Raw genomic sequence first — 20,597 nt, forward strand, 5'->3', positions numbered from 1 at the left:
AAAATCTCTTTAAGGTCTTTTTCTGTTTCTTTTATAAACCTTTCCTTAATTGGATAAAATAAAAGTCGGTGGCGACTCTCTGATTTTCACAAACTCAAAAATAAAAGAAGAGTCAGTTCGTATCCCACAAAAAAAACCGAGGACGACAGGACCACTCGTTCAACGCGTTTTTTAGATTGTTCCTGAAGGATTTTTATGAGATTCCCACACACAAACCAGTCTGGAAAAGGAGGGCTTAAAGCCACACCAAAATCAGCACTAGGTGGTGGGGGAAATTTTGGGGGATTAAGTTCAAAAGCCACTTCATAACGTAGTTCAGGTCGAACAGACATGGGCAATTTCAACTTATCCAGTTTAGCATAAAACTTTTCACGTAAAGTGACCGCAGCTTCACGAACGGTCCGACTAAGATCATCAGGCCTGTAGATAGTTTCAAAGAATTTTTGAAATGCTTGGATTTCTTTAATATGAGTCGAGGTACCTTTATGGAAATTCGCCTGCACATCAGCAAAAGCTTCAGTTAGTTCCCGAGTAAGGCTTTCAGCATCGAAGATTTACATAGAATAATAATCTGTCCACCATTGATGAAAATCTATGGTAGAGTAAAAAGCAGGTTCGAAAGAGACGGGAGACAGAGTGGTGATGCCAACATATTTGGAGATTTTTGACTCATATTCATCTTCTGCCAGATGCGAAGTGTGTAGACACATGTGATTCCTTTTGTCATACAAGCATTTTGGTTTGAGTTGAACCAACCCAAATTGTCTCGAAACCAGATTTGGTTGATAACAAAGAAGACAGCAGTGACTTTTTGGAGATCGAAGTTGGTGATATAACAACTTTGGGGAAAGGAAAGCTTCCCAGATAGCTATGGATTCGGCTTGTTGGTCGGAAGAGGTTGCTGGAAATTCTCGAGTAAACCATTCGGGACCCACTTTCCGTTATACGAATGGAGCCATCGAGGGACTAAATTGATAACGTTTAGCGAACATTATGTATGCCAAGAAGGTTTCATGAAGTTTGCCAGTTTCTTCTTTTGGAGTTAGGTAAGCTAATCTGGTTCCTTCCACTGTTCGATTCTTTATAGCTGCACTTTCATCATCCACAACACTTTTGTATGGGAGGTGAGCCTCAAAAGTGGCATTAAGCCATAGTTGCAACAACCAGAAAGGACCAGCAAAAAGAAGAGATCCTGTTTTGTAGTTCTTAACAAGGTCTGTTGCTTCACCGAGATTCTCGTAGAGAAATCCCAGAATTAACTGGCTTAAGTTTAACTTTTTCCCAGCATTCAGCTGGTTAGCCATGCAAAGATATCTCTTTGCTACTTGGATGGACCTAGAACAAAAGACGCATCTCAAAATCCAGAGTGCTAGAAGCGCAATATGTTCTTCATCTGAGACTTTTGTGGTCGTTTCGTTGTAGTATTGTTGAATGAAAGCAGTGTAAGTGACTGTTGCTTCATTAAAATGGATGGTGTCAGTATCCATGAAATTGGGGTCGAAGGTTTCTCCAGTTGGTCGAAGCCCTGTGATAGCAGCTACGTCAAAGAGGGTAGGGGTAACCATTCCACATGGAAGGTGGAAAGTATTGTGAGAAGCATCCCAGAAATAAACTGACGCTACTAACATGGTTTGGTTATATTCTAAGCCTGTTTTAGATAACTGAATTAGGTCGTAAATCCCTAATTCTTTCCAAAATGGAGCCTTTTGCTTTTCCACTTTAGTTAGCCAAGCGTAATACAATTCAAGATCTTTTGCTAAAGGGATTGACCTAAAGAGACGAAATTGGTTACATAGTTTAACCTACTTTTCTCTAAGACCGGACAAGTTTCGGTTGAGGTTTCTTCTGCGTTGTCAGGGTCAGCTGAGATTGGATGACCATCTTCGTCTATCTTATTCTTGCTAACTAAAGGTCTAGTTTTATAATAAGCAGGAAAAAATTTACTCAAAGAGGGGTTATTTCCTCCTGGTAAAGGACCCATGAAAGCATGAGTTTTTCTAGAAAGTTCAAAAGGAATGATTACCTGAGAAGCATAGATGGCGCGTGCCTCTGCAGCATATGGGTCTGGAATGTGTTCTTGATTCCCTATTTGTGTAGGATTTTGAAGCTTTTGAATGGGTTGAAGAGCATTTGAAGAAGACGCCATGAGTAAATTTGATGTAAGAAATGGTTTGAACGAAGCCGAAGAAGATTTTCTTCTCTGTGATGAACGTAGGAAAATAGGAGTGGAAGTTATGCAATGGTAGAAGTTCAAGTATTTAAAGGTTTAACGGAAACCCTTTCAAATCTTTTGGGTAAAAGTCAAAAGACACGCGGCAGGCGTTGATTTAATCCAACGGCGGTCGAATAGTTGTTAGCCTTACTCCTAGTATATAGGAGTAATGATCATGAAGTAATGACAGAACGTGGGAATGTAAGTTCTGAGAAGACATCTTTGAAAATGACAAGACGTTTTGAAAGTGGAGTCATAAATGATTATGACGTTAGTCAGTTGTCTTGGAACTCTAAGAAGTGAGTAAAACGAAATCTCGTCATAACAAGAAACACCTATTTCTCTGGTTTTCGAAACAGGCATTTATTGGGGGCAATTTGTTGGCCGGAGATTTTGTTTGGAGGAAATATTCTTTGAAGGAGTATGATTCGAAGAAAGATGGTTACTGATGATCATTTCTTGTTAAAAATGGCTACTGATGGCCATGTTTTGAGGATGTTGTTTGAGTTTGAGCGAAGATGGTTAGAATTGGAGCTAATTTGAGGTGAATTATCTTTGAGACTTAAACGTTTTACGAAATGCGTAAGGTACTGAGGCTTAACGTGGTTTAGTGGCATTCTCGTTTATAATCACGTTGCCACGCGTCGAAAGAGAATTCAGGCGGGAGGATTTGAATTTCGAAGGAGTCTGTGTAACCGCACAAGGACAGATGGCATCCCAGGGATTCTTGTGGGCAACGTGGCATCAGATTAGTGTAGGACCGTTAGGGTCGAAATTAGTATAAATAAGGGTCTTAATGTTAGGATTCCGTGTGTTCATTTTGTACAAATCACTCACAAATCACTCAAGTATCAAGTGTTTAGAGAACGAGTTCGCTGAGAAATGTACATATGACACCAACACCATTTTAAATACATTTGTATTTTTTTTATTCAAGTATCTTTTCAATTCCTTTATCCTTTTCGTTTAACTTTTATTTCGAAGCACTTTACATTTCTGCACTTTACATTCCTGTAATTTACATGCTTTTGTTTATGTTTTCTTTGTCGAAAGTCACATTAACATATATAACAAGTGTTGTTTTTAAGTGAATATTCATTCGATCACATCACAAACAAGTTTTCTTGAAGTCAGAACAAACAAACATGAATCAAATCATATCGAGAGACAATTGTTTGACTATGTCCTAGGATCAATCTAGTCGATCCTGCAAGTAACCAAAGTATATTTTATAGTTTGGAGGACTAGCGGTTGTTTATCGGAAATCACCGTAAACACTCCACATATAATTTTCCTGCAAATTTTGACTATCTAAGTTGTGATCTCTCGAAACAAAATACTCTTCGACACCTTTCATTTCGACTAATCATTCTTTCTTAGTCTTTTGATTTCAAAACTCTTACACCTTTATTCATGCTTTGGTCGAAAATTTCTGACTAATACAACGACTGGATTCAAGTTCGACCCAAATACTTTTAGATGAAATCCGAGAATGAAATATCAATATATAACAACTCTAAATAAATTAACCCATGCTCCATGTCTAAATCAAAACATACATGATTTTTACTCTTCATTATGTACAACACTATAGGTGTGTCAAATAGTTTCATAAATAACCAATAAATAATAGTATAGACAAACAATTTCATTGAAACATTAGTAAAGAGATAGATTTTTGTGTATGAGGAAATTATTAAAGAGACCTGCATGTAAGTTTATATGGCATGAAATCCTCGTTTTATTTAGAATGAAAAAAGAGGCCAAATACATATATACACCACACACATATATGTTATAAATTCATATGTGTGACTATACGAGTCCCGTGAAGAATTTAGCCTCTAAAGTGGAATATATACATACTATAGCGTAAAGTGCATGCCTCTCATGTACTCCTTCTATCCTTTGATTTTGGGAACCGTCACTACCAGCTTTCCACCGGTGCAAACGGCGGTAACTCTCTCCGGCTGCGTGCAAGGCGGAAGCCGAAACCGCCACAAATCAACACTAAAAGAAGACCGTCTCTCCTGCTTACCATCCACCACTACATCACCACCGTCGAATCTCTTAATCACAATCTTAGTTATCCCCGGAAGAATCTCGATTGCGTGAGCACGCACACCACCGGAATTGAAAATATTCGTCTTGTTGCATGAAGCAACGAATCGGAAAAACTGTGGTGTTTCTTCGATCGAAACGTCTGCGTCTGAAGGAAAGGGAAGCTCGAGCATTCTAGCAAAGACATGCGGAAGCCTCCATAGCTTCTTTGTATTCGGGTTTGGTGTCGATGAAACGACGACATGCTGCGATCGTTTCTTCGCGAAGGGGTTAACAGTTGTAAGCTTCTTTGCAAACATGCCTTGAATCTGTTTGTGTTATTGTTTGTTAGAGGCAAGTTTTTGGAAGTTTGAAAGTTTTGTTAAGGGAATGTTTTTGTTCCATGGTGATATATAGAGTTTAGTTTTGTCTGGTTTGACGAAACTACCCTTGAAGAGAACATTGAATTGATTGGTTGCTTTTGTTTTCTTTGTTCGAAGGAATCGTGAAATGTTTTTGTTTTAAAAGAAACGAATAGAATCTTTGTTCTGTGATTTATGTGTTATATAGGTAAAGTTAGCAAACAGATTAATACTACAAAATATTGATTAGGAAATTTTGTTTGCTGTGTCACGGGTTTCATTTAGCTTTTTAATTAGATTTTTAATAAATAAAATAATTATTATGCAGTGTAATGTAAAATATTTTACGTCATCGGTGTGTCAGAATCATTCACATATATATTTTATTTGTGATAAAAAAATTAAATATTTATAAAAATTTAACAGTTGTGTTTAACTGCCAGTGACAATGTAAATTTACACTCTTAATACATGTCAATTAAATTTTTAATAAAATATATGTTCAAGTAATCTCATAAAATCATAGTTGATATAAACACATATTCCTTTTTTATTTAATTGTTTGAATTCTTTTCTTTTCATTTGGACCTCAAATGTAAAGGTTCTTTTAGTGGTGGGTGAGGAAGACTTGGATGAAAAACTCAAATTAAGTATTAACTTGATATACACTTTTCAGGAATTAATAACTAATTTTTAATCATTCCTACTTTATATGATATTGTTAAGTGGTTTACATGAATTGACAAATGGGTGTATTGTATTGCAAATCAGGTATAGTAGTATATATTCTCTTAGCACAAGATAGAAAGATTCCTGTCAGACTCCACTTTGTGTGTGGTGCTTATAGCCACTCAAACATATATATATATATATATATATATATATATATATATATATATATATATATATATATATATATATATATATATATATATATATATATATATATATATATATATATATATATATATATATAAGGAAGCCTAACAACACTTTTGCTTTTGTATTCTTTGATTGATTTTTGTGAAATTAATTTATGTAATCTATTATAATTTTATTGTTAATTAATATAAAAATTAATATTTATAACGATAATTGTTTTTTTGGTTTCAGGAAATTTAAGTGAGTTGAACTTTTATTAGGATTGGATTAGAGACCTCAAAACTCATCAACAAGCATTCATAGATGTATTATAATGATAACTTTTTAGGTTATAAATGATAAATAAATTATCTTAAGAGAGAGTGATAATATTGAATCCTTTATTTACTTTGATTATAATATTGATTGGTCTATGAGGAATATGTTACAAATTACTTGTCAATAATCAAGTATATCTTAGTGAGAATAGTTTTATTCGTAAATTTTATTCTGTTATTTTTGTGGTCGAGTATGTATGGGATTTGACATGTTAGTGAGAATAGTTTTATTCGTAAATTTTATTCTATTATTTTATTGTATCTAAAATGTAATATTACAAATATTAAGACTATTATTTAACTAATTAAAATTATAGTGGTCTTAATTAATATTAAATTTATGGTTAAAAACATAAATGTTATGAAATATAAGGTTATTGTGTAAATACCGTAAGCGGATATCTAATATGATGAAGGGTTAAATTAGAATATTGAAAACTAAAAAATAATCATACGATTATTTATATGGGTTATAGTCCTTATTTGTAGAGCGGTCGATACACACGGTTTAACAAGATTCTCTCTTAAAGAGATTAAAAAAACCCTAAGGAACCCTACAAATTGGAATATCACATACCTCCAACCCTCAACGATTTTAATGGAAAATCCTGGTACGCTTCCGCTTTCATTCTCTGATTGAATTCTAGTATGAGTTTAAGAGATATGAGTTGATGGAATATGAAGTCATAAGGTTTTCTGTTTTTGACCTCTATATGGATAGAGATACACAATGCATTGAACAGATCTAACAAGTGAGTTCTCCCATTTATAAATGCTCAAGTCACCACATTCCTATCTAATGTGAGACTATTTCCCTACTACATACACTTGCTATATATTCTGAACACTCCCCTTCAAGTGTGAGTCCATAATGCTCCCCCTCACTCCCCCTCAAGTTTGACTCCACAATGCTCCCCCATACTTGTACCACACATAACGTTTCTTACTCACCACTCTCGTGGCGCTGTTGATTTTTCGATACAACTAAGTCGGTCCCTTTCTCGAACCAAAGGCTCATGATACCATTTGTTGGGGGAGTTTTTCACTAGGGAGCATTGGTATATAGTGTAGGACTAGACACCTTTGTGAGAGACACACCACTTATTCATCCAAAACCTTAAGGTGATAGGTGAGTGGGTTCTCCCAATTATTAATGCTCAAGTCACCACATTCCTATTCAATGTGGGACTACCCACCACTCACACTTGCTATATATTCTCAACACTTCGTCATTATTTTTTTTGGATTTAGTGTACCAATTTCATAATCAAAATTATGATGCTTGCTTACATGAAAATTATATGCTTCAATATTTTCATAATTAAAATTTCAGAATCAAAATCAGTATTAGTTGATTACGTGAAAATTTGTAGGCATCCCTAAAATTATGTTGTTTTAACTAATCTGAATTGTCCTTGATTTCATTGTATTATCATTTTTTTGAGCTACTGTCAACTGCCTTGGATCTTTTGTTATTCAAGGTTGTAAAAAATTGTGAGAATTTGGTCGAACTCTAATGGGTCAAAGAGTAGCTTCCTGTTTCGACAGAGAATGTGTCGAAGACCTACATACTGTAGTCAAAGTGTGTTCTAGTATGTGGGTTTCTAAATGCTAGGATTGTTAGTATTACAAATTGGGCCTGTTTGTAATGTCTAATTGTTTAAGTTAGCTTGTACCCAAAGTTAGCTTATAATGAGTATTTATGAAAAAGCCTATTAGTTTAGTATGTTAGATTTATTATAAATAACATACTTGTCTCTCATCATTGCATACTGTAAATCCTAATTTAGGGTGAGAGGGTTATTTGTTATTCTTGTAACTTGTAATCTTGATTGAAAGAGAAAGGAAATAATAGCAGTTATAATCATTCCTTGTTGTTCTTCTTGTTTATCATATTTGCCTTTTCATTGTGTTGCTTATTATACTCTGTTAGAGACATCCTTTTCACAACAAATTGGTGCTGTGAGCATAAAGAAGGTGCCTTCAACAAAGTATGAGATTAAAAAGTTTACCAGAGTGAACGATTTCGGTCTATGGCGCTTGAAGATGAAAGCCCTAGTGGTTCAACAAGATTGTTTGGTAGCGTTGAAAGAAGCGGCTACTATGGATGTCGCGCTAATGGAAAAAGAAAAGACAACCATGATAGAGAAAGGCCACAACGCAATTTTGTTGAGCCTTGGTGATAAGGTTCTTTGACAGATATCAAAGAAGACAACGACATCAGGGTTATGAGTGAAACTTGAAAGTTTGTACATGACCAAATCGCTGGTAAATCGACTCTACCTAAAGTAAGCTTTGTACTCATTCAAGATGATTGAAGACAAAGTGTTGACTGAGCGGTCGGATAAGTTTAACAAGCTAATTCTTGATCTTGAAAATATTGATGTGAAGATCGATGATGAAGATCAAGCATTGTTATTATTGTGTGCTTTTCCTCGATCACATGCTCAGTTCAAAGAAACTCTCTTGTATGGAAGGGGTTCCTTGACATTTAAATAAGTTCAATCATCCATGTATTCTAAGGACTTGAACAAATGAAATGAGCATAAACCTTCGACTGTTGGTGAAGGTTTGACCGTTAAGGGAAAATTCTTGCAAAAGGATGGTAAGTTTGACAAGAAGAAAGGTAAAAGTCAGTAGAAGTCTTACAGTGGCGAAGCATCTGGTATTCGATGCTATCATTGTAATAAGGAGGAGGGTCACACAAGAAAGGTATGCCCTGAACGCCCAAAAGATCATAGAGTTAAGGATAATGGCAACACATCCATTGTTCAAGATGATTTCAACTCATCTGATGTTCTTGTGGTTTTGAGCAGTGGCTCTAGTAAGGAGTTGATTATGGATTCAGGTTTCACTTGGCACATGACTCCAAACAAAGACTTGTTCGAGGAATTATGTGATCAAGATGGTGGGTCCGTATTGCTGGGAAATAACAAAGCTTGCAAGATTGCAGGTGTTGGATCTGTGAGATTCAAGCTCCATGATGAGTCAATAAGATTGTTTATTGAAGTCAAGTATATACATGATTTAAAGAGAAATTTGATTCTGCTTAGTGAATTTAACAAGAAAGGATATTTTTTCCAAGGAGAGAAAAGTATCCTAAAAGTCATGAAGGGGTCGAAGGAAGTCTTGAGAGGCGTGAAGAAACAAAACTTGTATACCCTTGGGGCTGAAGTTGTAAGTGGTTTGACAAATGTTGCATCCATGAAACCTTTGTCGAAGATTGAAATTCGGCACATGAGATTGGGCCATGTCAGTGAAAGGGGTATGGTCGAATTAGGGAAACAAAATCTGTTTGGTGGAGACAAAGTTGAAAAACTGAAGTTTTGTGAACCCTGCGTACTTGAAAATCTTGCAGAGTGAAGTTCAGCAAAGGAAAACAAAGAACACATGGATCCCCTGATCACATCCATGTTAATCTTTGGGGGCCTATAAGATGTCCATCACATTCACGAGCGAGGTATTTTCTATCCATATCAGATGATTATTCCACAAAATTATGGGTATTCATCCAAAAGACTAAGGATGAAACTTTTGAGAATTTCAAAAGTTGCAAGACTCTGTTCAAAAATCAGACAGGCAGAAAGGTCAATAGGTTGAGAACCGATAATGGCCTTGAGTTTTGCATTGAGGTATTGCAAGGCTTAAAACTACTACAAGAACTCCACAGCAAAATGGTTTGGCTGAAAGGTTTAATCGAACTATTTTGGAGAGAGTTAGATGCATGTTGACTAGTGTTGGGTTAAAGAATGTTTTTTCAACCGAGGCTGTTTCGACAGCATTATATCTAATAAACAGATGCCCTTCCACTGCATTAGATATGAAGACACCAGAAGAAGTTTGGTTGGGAAATCCACTAAATCTCAACAAACTGAGAGTATTTCATTGTGTAGACTATGCTCACATTAGGCAAGACAAGGTCGAACCTAGAGCTCTGAAATGCATGTTCATGGGATACCCTGAAGGATTCAAAGCTTATAGGCTATGGTGCCTAGAGTCAGGTTACAATAAGAGTATCACCAGTCGAGATTTAGTTTTCAATGAAGCTGAAATGGATTTTAAGAAAACTAATGATGTTGGTCGAAGTGAAGAATTATCTGACAAAGAGCTGGAACATGTATATATTCCTGTTGAGGTGGAGCATGTTGATGCTGAATTTCATATCCCAGATGAAGTCTAAGAAGAAGCAGAAGATGATGGGGAAGTTGAGGAAACTGTCGATGACTACCTATTGTTGATAGATATGCTGATAAGAGTCATCAAGCCACCTGGACTTGGGTATGCAGACCTTATAACTTATGCCTTAATCTTTGCAAGTGAGGTTCTAGACAAAAAACCTAGAGACTATAAGGAAGTTATGAGGAGTTGAAATAAGACTGAATGGCTGAAGGCCATGAATGACGAGATGAAATCTCTTCATGATAATCACACTTGGGAACTGATCAAGAAACCTGCTGGAGCAAGGTTAGTCAGCTGTAAATGGATTTTCAAAGTTACGGAAGGAATCGAAAGAGTGGCATCAAAAAGATATAAGGCAAGGTTGGTCGCAAGGGATTTCACTCAGAAAGAAGGTTTCAACTTCAATGATGTGTTTTTTCCTATCGTGAAGCATAGGTCCATTCAAATATTTCTTTCCATGGTGGCACAGTTCGATCTTGAACTGGAATAGATGGATGTGAAGACTGCATTCTTGTATGGTGATCTAGATGAAATGATCTTGATGATGAAACCTGAAGGGTATGTCAAAAAGGGGAAGGATTATGCGTTCAAGCTAAAGAGATCTTTATATAAACTAAAACAATCTCCTCAACAGTGGAATAGGATATTCGAAAAGTTCATGGCACATATAAGTTTCATTAGAAGTCAGTTCGACCATTGCGTTCACTTCAGATTTCGACCTCGTAATTCATTTGTTATTTTGTTGCTTTATGTGGATGATACTCTCATAACAAGCAACAATGTCGAAGATGTAATGAGGGTGAAGGTTGAACTCAATAAGGAGTTTAATATGAAGGATATGGGAGTTGCATCTAGGATTCTTGGGATTGACATCCGAAGAGATAGAAAGCCATCGAGATTATGCTTATCTCAATAGGCATACCTACAGAAGATTCTCGACAAGTTTAGTATGTCGAATTCAAAGCCTGTTGTGACTTCGACAAGCCCTCAATTCAAGTTGAGTATAGATTCGTGTCCCATTATTGATGTCGAAAGAGATTATATGAATAGCATTCCATATGCTAATATAGTTGGTTCTTTGATGTATGCTATGGTCTGTACTAGACCCGACATAGCATATGCACTGTCTTGTAAGCACGTACATGGAGGATCTTGGAAAGGTTCACTAGCAAGCATTGAAGTGGATTCTAAGGTACATAAATGGGTCTCGAAATAGATTCCAAATTTATGGTGGAGCCCTATATGAAGATAGTAAAGCAGTAATCGAAGGATATGTCGAATCTGACTATGCAGGTTGTATGGATTCCAGAAAATCTATTTCTGGATATGTTTTCATTATGTTTGGCACAACAATTAGTTGGAAAGCAACACTTAAGAAGGTTGTTGCTTTATCAACTAGTGAGGCGGAGTATATTTCCCTAACTGAAACTGTGAAATAAGCATTGTTGCTTGAAGGTTTTTCTAAGGAGCTGAACCTTCAAGGTCGAGGTATCAGTGTTAAATGTGATAGTCAAATTGCTATACACCTGTCGGAGAACTTAGCATATCATGAGCGAACTAATCACATCGATGTGAGGTTGCATTTCGTTAGAGGGGTAATCGAGCATGGAGAAGTCCAAGTACTGAAGGTCTCGACAAATCACAATGCTACTGATATGATCACCAAGACATTGCAAAGTTGCAAGTTTTCCTACTGTATGCAGTTGATAAAGATGCATGAAGAAAGCTAGTTTGTTCTTTGATGTTATAGAGTTTGATCCAAGGTGGAGATTTGTGAGAATTGGGTCAAACTCTAGTGGGTCGAAGAGTAGCTTCCTGTTTTGACATAGAATATGTCGAAGACCTACATACTATAGTCGAAGTGTATTCTAGTATATGGGTGTCAAAATGATGGGGTTGTTAGTATTTTGAATTGGACCTGTTTGTAATGTCCAATTGTTTAAGTTAGCTTATAATGGGTATTTGTGAAAAAGCCAATTAGTTTAGTATGTTTGGTTTATTATAAATAGCATACTAGCCTCTCATCAATGCATACTGCAAATCCTAATTTAGGGTGAGAGGGTTATTTGTTATTCTTGTAACTTGTAATCTTAATTGAAAGAGAAAGGAAAGAATAGCAGTTATAACCAATCATTGTTGTTCTTCTTGTTTATCATCTTTGCTTTTTCATTGTGTTCCCTATTATACTTTGTTATAGACATCCTTTTCACAACAAAAATCATTTAGTGTCATGCCCATAACAATAGCATTCTAGAATCAAAATTTCAATCATTATACATTTGTAATTTCACATATCGGGTCATGTTCCATGAAATCTTTCTCTTCTATTTTGGTTTGATTCTATTTTGGTGTGACGGCTAAACCGTCACCCTGTCTGGTTTGATGTTGCATTTTATTTTTCCGTCCTTTTGTAAAATTCAGATATATAATGTTTTATTGTGCTTCACATAATGGATTGGAACACGGGAATGTCGTTCCGGTTTACATGGTCATGCCTCTTAGTTGTTTCATCCATTAACTTTGTTAAAGTTTTGGATACGGTTTATAATTTTATTCAAAATTTAACATTTCAATGACTCAATTAAAATAAAGTGTCACCAAAGTGACCTTTTTATTTGGAGATTGCTTATAAAAAATGTTAAATGTCACTACAACAATAACGCTTTTTATGACGAAACTTTCACCATGTAAGATAAAAAATCGTAGGTATATGTGACCGGAGCGCCATGTTTTAGTTAAAATATAATAATAATAAATCATTTGCCTCGTATTTAAATAAAACTGACATAAATATATGCTCAGGGTTTGAGGTTCAATTCCCAGCTCTTTTTATTTAATGTTTTATATGGAACCAAAAAGGCGCTTTTATTTTTTTTTAGATTTTACGACGGATATGTTACCTCGGTTTCTGTAAAATCGAGATAAAAACTCCCTATTTTTTTTTGTAACCAAAAAGGCGCCTTTATTTTTTTTAGATTTTACGAGATGTTTGTTACCTCGGATTTTTAGATTATTCGAGATAAATACTCTTTATCTTTTTAATTTCTTAAGTGTCTACCTAAATCAATTTCGAGCCCTAATAAAAAAACACTTCTTCTCCAAGGAGTTATAGCGAACGAAAAAACTCTCTCACCGTGTGTTAATATTGTTCTTCTTCTTGTTGTTATTGTTGTACTCCATTACTGTTGTTCTTCTTCTTCTTGTTGTTGTTGTTGTTGTTGTTATTGTTCTCCATTACTATTGTTCTTGTTGTTCTCCATTACTGTTGTTCTTATTGTTGTTATTCTCCATTACGGTTGTTCTTGTTGTTTTTGTTGTTCTCCATTACTATTGTTCTTGCATATTGTTATTATTGAGAAACATTACTTTGGGTTGTTTTAGGTTTTGGTTTTGGTTTTTTGGATGGTTAACGTACAAACTACCTCAAGAATTAATGAATATGGGAAGACTTGGACCTCTCCAAGATAATTTACTGTAAGTTATAATTTTTATATATGAAGCATTTCCTTTATTTTTGTTTTAGTTTTATTCATATTTAGTATATGATGAAATCGGATAGATTAGTGTGTATGAAACCATAGAATAAAACCCGTAAATTAGTTGTAAACTTGAGCTGACAGATAAGAAACCATAGAATAAAAATTCCATTAAGTAAAATTACAAAAAGTTCATTTTTTTATTAATCATATTTAAATCCTCTGGCTGACAGAAAGTTTGACCCACTTTAATCTGCTTCATCATCATCATCATAATCATAATCGATGATGACTGACCTTTTCACCTTTCTTCTTCTCAACCTCCTCTTCTTGATAACTCTCCTGGATCTCAAAGGTTCGATAGCAGCATGGTCTCTTTCAGCAGAAGTACTCATTTTGTTTTTTCCTCTTCTCTGATTTCTCTGGATGGAATTCTTTTGCTTTTATATTGATTCTTCTGATTCTTCTGCTTCTTTGATCTTTGAAAGTCTAAAAGCCAAAATATTCCATGCATGTCAAGTACTAGTAATTCCTTCTAATTATTGCTTCTTTAATTCTCCATGTTTTCTTATCTTGGAAGTTGGAAAGATTTTCTGGTAGACTAGCTACCTTGAGCTGTTGAAAGATTACATCTCTTTGTATTCTCAAATTTCTTTTTCCCTTCTTTGATATTCCTTCCACTTCTTCTTACGCATAGTTTGATGTAGTTATGTTTAAATTGTAGGTTCTCAATGAACGGTGTCATTGATGTTATTCTTATTCTTGTTAATTTTGTTCTTGTTGTTGCTGTTCTCCATTACTATTCGTGTTGTTATGGTTTTCCATCCAGTTCTAAAAATAATAAAAATTTTGATGTTGGGAATCAAACCCACTTACAGTTTTTATCCCACACGTTTTAATAAGCAAGGTGATAAGGCGTGGCTTTTCATGACGACCTATGTTACCTCGCTTCCGTATCTGACATCAAACGCATTTCGCGTCCGACGTTAGATGTATTTTTTGTAGTGGCGTGTTTTTCTTTTGTGTGTGTGTTTATCCTTGCGAATATTAATTGGCCCAAAGAACCATTACGTTTGGTCGAATTTCTTACGTGATTTTGATGGTAAACATGTGATAAGGTCTCACATGTGTACAATAAATCAATCCAAAGAATAATTTATTATTTGACATGTTTTTTCTGTCAATGTTTGACCATTACAACAAGAGTACCATTATCAGTCATTATTATTGTCCATAGACTTGATATTGATGGTGCACTAGGTATCTTGAGATAGGTTATGCCATAATTTGAACATATTGATGATTAATTTTAAATTCTTTTAGTATATTTATAGTATTTACTTTGTTCTATTTTTCAAGTACAATTGCTTTAATATCTAGTGATTTGAATTTGGTTCAGATCCTTAATATGGGTAAATTTCACGGGCTGGAAAGAGAACAAAGAAATTGTTCTTGGCTACATGGATCTTGACATTGAATTAAGGATGCATCAACCAGCTTCTCTTATGGAATCTAGTACCTATGAATACAATAAGGATTATGAGAAGTGGGATCACTCTAATGGCATGAGTCTCATATTCATTAAGCGTGACATTCCTGAGATCTTTAGGGGTATTGTTAGCTTGAGAATTTAAATATCAATTCTCGTCATGAAAGTTTAAGAAATGTGTGAAAATGCTAAGCACAAGATGACCAGGTTATAAGTTTTTGACATAGTGATCATTTTAACTAAGGTGGTGAGTTCGAATCTCCTATCAGGTTTTTTAGGACTTAGTGTATTCTTGAGTCCAAGAATTAGATGACCTAAAGACCCACTACGCCTAGTTTGGAGGAGTTTTAGGAGTAGATCCACAAGATTAGGATGGAGGAATCTCAAGAACAGATCCACACGATTAGGGTCACTCTCTATCTCTCTCTCTCTTTAAAAAAAATTCAGAATCTTGAAAAGACTTGCAGTGATTTGGCATATTCAATGGGAAAATAATTGATTCTCGACAGAAATAACTAGAAGGATGGAAGATGTTTTCAATAAATGTATTCAAGAAATTTAGGGGAAGTTGTCAATATTGTTAGCGGTTTGTAGTAGTTCAAGAGCTGAAAACACATGGAAAGAAATCAAAAACAGAAACCCACGTAATAGGATACGTGTCGAGTTCTAGAGAAGTAATCGTTATCGACGGTTAATGTTATGTAGTATATAAATCGATTTCATTTATGTAATAAAGGTTCATAAATTTTATTAGTATTTCCTATAGAACTCGAGTATCCAAGTCACAGAGAGAGAAAAGTTTGTGAGGAAACATGTATGAATTTGCGCCCCTTTTCTAATTATTTAATCAAAGCATTTATTTCATTAATTTTCTTGTTTTCTTTGTTTACTTTATTTCTTCAGACGATTCTGCATTTTGTTCTTATTGGAATTTATACTCAATTATCCATATTCAAACATTGAATATTCAAGCGCAAACATATATTTTCTCAAACGTTCTGCACAAATTTTGCATAGGAAATTTTCGAGTTTAATCCATTAAGTAACTAAAACTTGTGATTTGATTTACTGCAAAAACCAGTAAACAAATTGGCACGCCTAGTGAGACCCTTTTGTGCAAGAAACTTAAACTTTTGCAGAAAAGTGTTGTGCTTTGTTGTTTATTTTGTTCTTCATACATAAAATGTTTTCAATGTTTGGGTGTTTATGCGTCTGAGGAGTGGTAAAAATTTTGTTGAGATGGTTCATCCAAAAAATATTTCTCTTCCCCTTAACGATGTTCCTAATGTAGAAGAGCAACCAATCAAAACGATAGTTGGTGGTGCAAGAACTTCAACGTGTGTTAGAGTAACCGCTTATGTTATAAGCCAAATGTCAGTTTCGACGACATTACTAGAAGTGGTGGTTCCCCCACCACAAGCAACGAATATTCCAACTACTCCCAAGGTTACACAAACTGTTATAGGATATCACAAGCCTTCTTTTCTCCCAAGCTTTACGTTACCCCCTAGTATTAGGGAATATACATATGGCATGCAAACTGCAACGATGATAGGCCTGCAAACTAATGCATATACATATAATGCAATGACTAATGCATCTCCTCTTAATCCATACATAGCATCAGAATATGTTATAAGTAATCCTATTCAAATGGTAGAACCTCAAGGAAGGTTACGATATATCCCTCAAGTTATGCCATTGTTAACTACGAATTCCCAGTTATCTAAAAGGCTGCAAATGGATGAAAGTAACCATGATATGGTGAACATGCTTACGAATATTTGTACTGTGTTTAATCCTTTGATCCAAAATATAAATCATACTTACCAATAATTGGCGCATCAAATGGATCGAATGACTGATTTCTTTGTTGCTCCCTAAGCGCCTATTCAGCCAGTTCCTAATAACCAAGTGCCACAACAAGTTATGCCTCAACCCGATGAACAACCTATGCCTAAGGTAGTCGAAGGAGACTTAGGTCGAAATAGCCCAGAAGTAATGTTGGTCAATAGGAACTAGGATGGAGACCAAGTAGTTAGAAATGTCCAACAAAATAATTTTGGGGGATAAAATAACATAGCCAATGTGGTCGAATAGATCTTAGCCCAAAATGGCCTTAATGTTGGTCTCTATAGGCCTAATTTTGTTTCTTTCTTGTCTGAGTACGCTTTGTAAATTGAACTTCCCATGGATTGGAAAATTCCTATGTTTATAATGTTTTCAAGCGATACTAATGAGTCCACTGTCAAGCATATTGCTTGATATCAACTAGAGGCAGGAGATTTGACTAATAATGAGAATTTAAAAATGAAATACTTCTCTAATTCTCTGACAAAAAATGCTTTCAAATTCACCGCCCTCAAAATTCTATATGTATTTGGAATCAATTGGAAAGTGTGTTCCATGAACAGTTTTACATGAGTCATTTGAAGATCAGCCTGAATGAATTAGCCAGTGTGAAATGAAAATTGGCTGAATCAATAGATGATTATCTCAGCATATTTAGGATAATGAAGTCGAGATACTTCACTCAAGTGCCTGAACATGAGTTAGTCGAAATGGCTGCAGGAGGTTTAGACTATTACATTAGGAAGAAGTTAGATATCCAATACCTAAGGGATATGGCCTAGTTAGCAGATAAGGTTAGGCAAGTTGAATGACTGGAAGATGAAAATGCTGGTTCGAATAAATATCATAAAAAAGAAAAGGCTGCTTATGTAGAAATAGACAATAACAATCAAGAATTAGATATAGTTTATGAATATGTTGAAGAAAATGATATTAACTTAGCAGAGTTGCAGCCAGGTATTCCATATGTTTGTAAGGTCCTAAGACCCTCTAATGGAAAAAATCTTGTCAAACCTACTAAAAATGAAAAATTCATTACAAAGACTTACATGTTTGATGTAACTAAATGTGATGAAATTTTTTATCTTTTGGTTGTCGATAGTCAAATCATAGGGTCAAAAGGCCTAAAGACACCACCATTGGAACAAAAAAAAGAAAAAGATTTTTGTAAGTATCATAACTTTCTTGGTCATAAAACCTCTCAATGTGTCCTTTTTAGGGATATAGTACAAAATATTCTGAAATATGGATGGTTGAAGTTGTGAGACAAAACCAAACCACCAATGAAGATTGATTTTTATTTATAACAATATTCTTATTTCAATTTATAGAACAATGATGGGTGGTGTGATCCCTAATGTGGGTTGGGTCCACCCACCAAAATTGCTTATTAAACTAAGCTCATGTGTCCTTTTCCACATGGAATTACTTTATCCACACCATGAGGTGAGGGTGAACACACTGAAACACGAATTCGCTCTTTCCATATTTTGGAGATGCATCTTTAGACGCACGTTGTAACACCCGAGGCCAAAGAAGGCGAGGGGTGGTTGCACTGCATGTAACACCCGAGGCCAAAGAGGGCAAGGGTGGTAGCCACATCGGAATTAGAGGGATCTTGAGGCCGTGCAGGTATGGTACTGCATGGTTGAAGGAAAGCTTATAAGGATTGATGGGTACTACCTATATCAACAAGATGCATCTTTTTTTCGGTAGCTTATTCCATAAGAACTCCACAGTTAAGCGTGCTTGACTTGGAGTAGTATTGGGATGGGTGACCTTTTGGGAAGTTTCCCGGAAAGCGTGCGAGTGAGATCAAAGCATGCTGAAAAGACTCGTGTTGGTGTGTGGGGTCAGTCGATCATCTCGAAAGCAGTCTAGGGCGTTACACACGCAAAATGCACACATCCTTTCATAAGTGAGCTCGCATCTACATAATCACCCCCCGAAGAAGTACGGAGAAGCATCTTTGGATAAAAATAAAAATAAACTATTGTGTATATTTAACCGTCCATATTTCTCTTCTGTCGCCTGTACCCCCAAAGAATTTTGTGCCTTTAGTAAGATGGCCTGCACGACGACCATATCATAACTAACTTCCTTAAAATCTCCCTTCTCTATGGCATCTCTCGCAATCGTTGCAATATGTTGGCAGACCAACACCATGTTTTGGGCGTGGTCATCCCTATCCCGCTTGTCTTCCAATGTATCTTGATTAGCTAGTCTAGGTGGTGTTCCTGCAGTATCTAGTTTCATGTAAGGATGTGACACTCGATAGAACTATTGGATGTAACCTTGTGTATAAGCCTGTGGATTTGGAGCTGGCACACTGTATGCCTCATATGGTACTAGATAATTATAGAAATCATTGAGTATGGCATCAAGATCTCTATAGAGGACTGTTGGAGGAGCATAAATAGAATGAGGTATTGGAATAATCTAAAGAAACCTGAACTGGCCCGCTTAGGCAAATATAGATACATCAGCCGCGACCCACAAACTCTCTAGAGTATAAGAGTATGTCGTTCAAGGGATACATCTAACGATGATCATCGTACGGGTTGAAGCATATGTCATTCGCTATAGCGTGGTCAATAAACATCCGGAATGACTCTATCACGTGATTATCTCTTTACGGAGCAAAGGCGCAGTCATATGGTCAATCCTCGATGTAGTCCACGATCGTGCCTCAATATGTCCTGGTTTTCAGCCATTGTTCCTATAATGCAAACTAGAAAATCATATCAAAATCATAGCAAGTAAAATTTGGAGATGCATCTCTGTAAAATAGGAAAGGTCAAATCCAGAGATGCATCTCCGTAAAATTGTGTGATTGCATGAACTGCATAAAATTTTCTAAACACCAACAAATGTGAATGCATGTATATACAAACTACCTATTATGAATGTAACTAAAAAGTAATGCATTATAAACAACCTCTTTTACCTAATACATGCATCACAACTCAAAAATAGAAAGAAAATGAGAAACTTATCGATTGCGAGTTGTTGTTTGATAGCTTGAATGAAGTGAATGAAATGTAATAAGATTGATTGCAATGAGGTAGAAGTAATGTTGAAGTTGAAAAAATGGCGCACTTGAATCTTGCTCACGAGCTAATTAAAATCCTTCTGAAATTGCATCTCCGTGAAGCTCATTGAACGTAAAATACTGAGTTTTGAATCAAGATTTATTATAGAGATGCATCTCCAAACACATTTTTGAGCAAAATGGAATAACTCACTCACTAAAACGACGCATCTCCGAAATCTAAATTTTTTTGTGACATTTTACTTTGATGAACTAAGACGGCATAGAATATATAAAGTAATATTTTTTTGGGTAATGCTAACTTGTGCCATGAGCACAAGTTAAAAAATTCACTTATAAAAATTTTGTCTTGAAAAAGAAAAGAAATAATTAAATTTATACTTTTATTAAAATAGATGTATAATTTTTAAGATATTATTTTTTTCAATTAGTTTTAAATTTGTTCCCTTAGAGTATGTTTGGATTGATGAAATAGGATGGAATGGAGCGGAATGTAATGGAATAAGGTTATGTTCCATCGTTTGGATTGATTAAAAACAGATGGAATGAAGCGGTATCGGATGGAATGCATTCCATCCTATTCCATCACTTTCCATCATTTTTTATACCCTCCGATTTGGGCAGAATGACAAAATTGCTTTATTCCATCATGAATTATCCAAACAATGGAATGACATATTTATTCTACTCCGCTCCGTTCCGCTCTATTTCATCCCGCTCCGTTCTTTTTTTTTTAT

At 35.3% G+C, this 20,597-nt stretch overlaps 1 protein-coding gene across 1 annotated transcript; it reads right to left on the reverse strand.

Moving 5' to 3' along the window:
• Window positions 1-3,935: 3,935 nt before the first annotated feature.
• On the reverse strand, window positions 3,936-4,654 carry LOC131638959 (uncharacterized). Its single transcript, XM_058909484.1, has one exon. It carries the CDS (start codon window positions 4,570-4,572, stop codon window positions 4,114-4,116), a length of 459 nt encoding a protein of 152 aa, XP_058765467.1. The 5' UTR covers window positions 4,573-4,654; the 3' UTR covers window positions 3,936-4,113.
• Window positions 4,655-20,597: the final 15,943 nt, after the last annotated feature.

Source organism: Vicia villosa, unplaced genomic scaffold, assembly GCF_029867415.1.
Source record: "Vicia villosa cultivar HV-30 ecotype Madison, WI unplaced genomic scaffold, Vvil1.0 ctg.002494F_1_1, whole genome shotgun sequence".
Classification (NCBI taxonomy): Eukaryota; Viridiplantae; Streptophyta; class Magnoliopsida; order Fabales; family Fabaceae; genus Vicia; species Vicia villosa.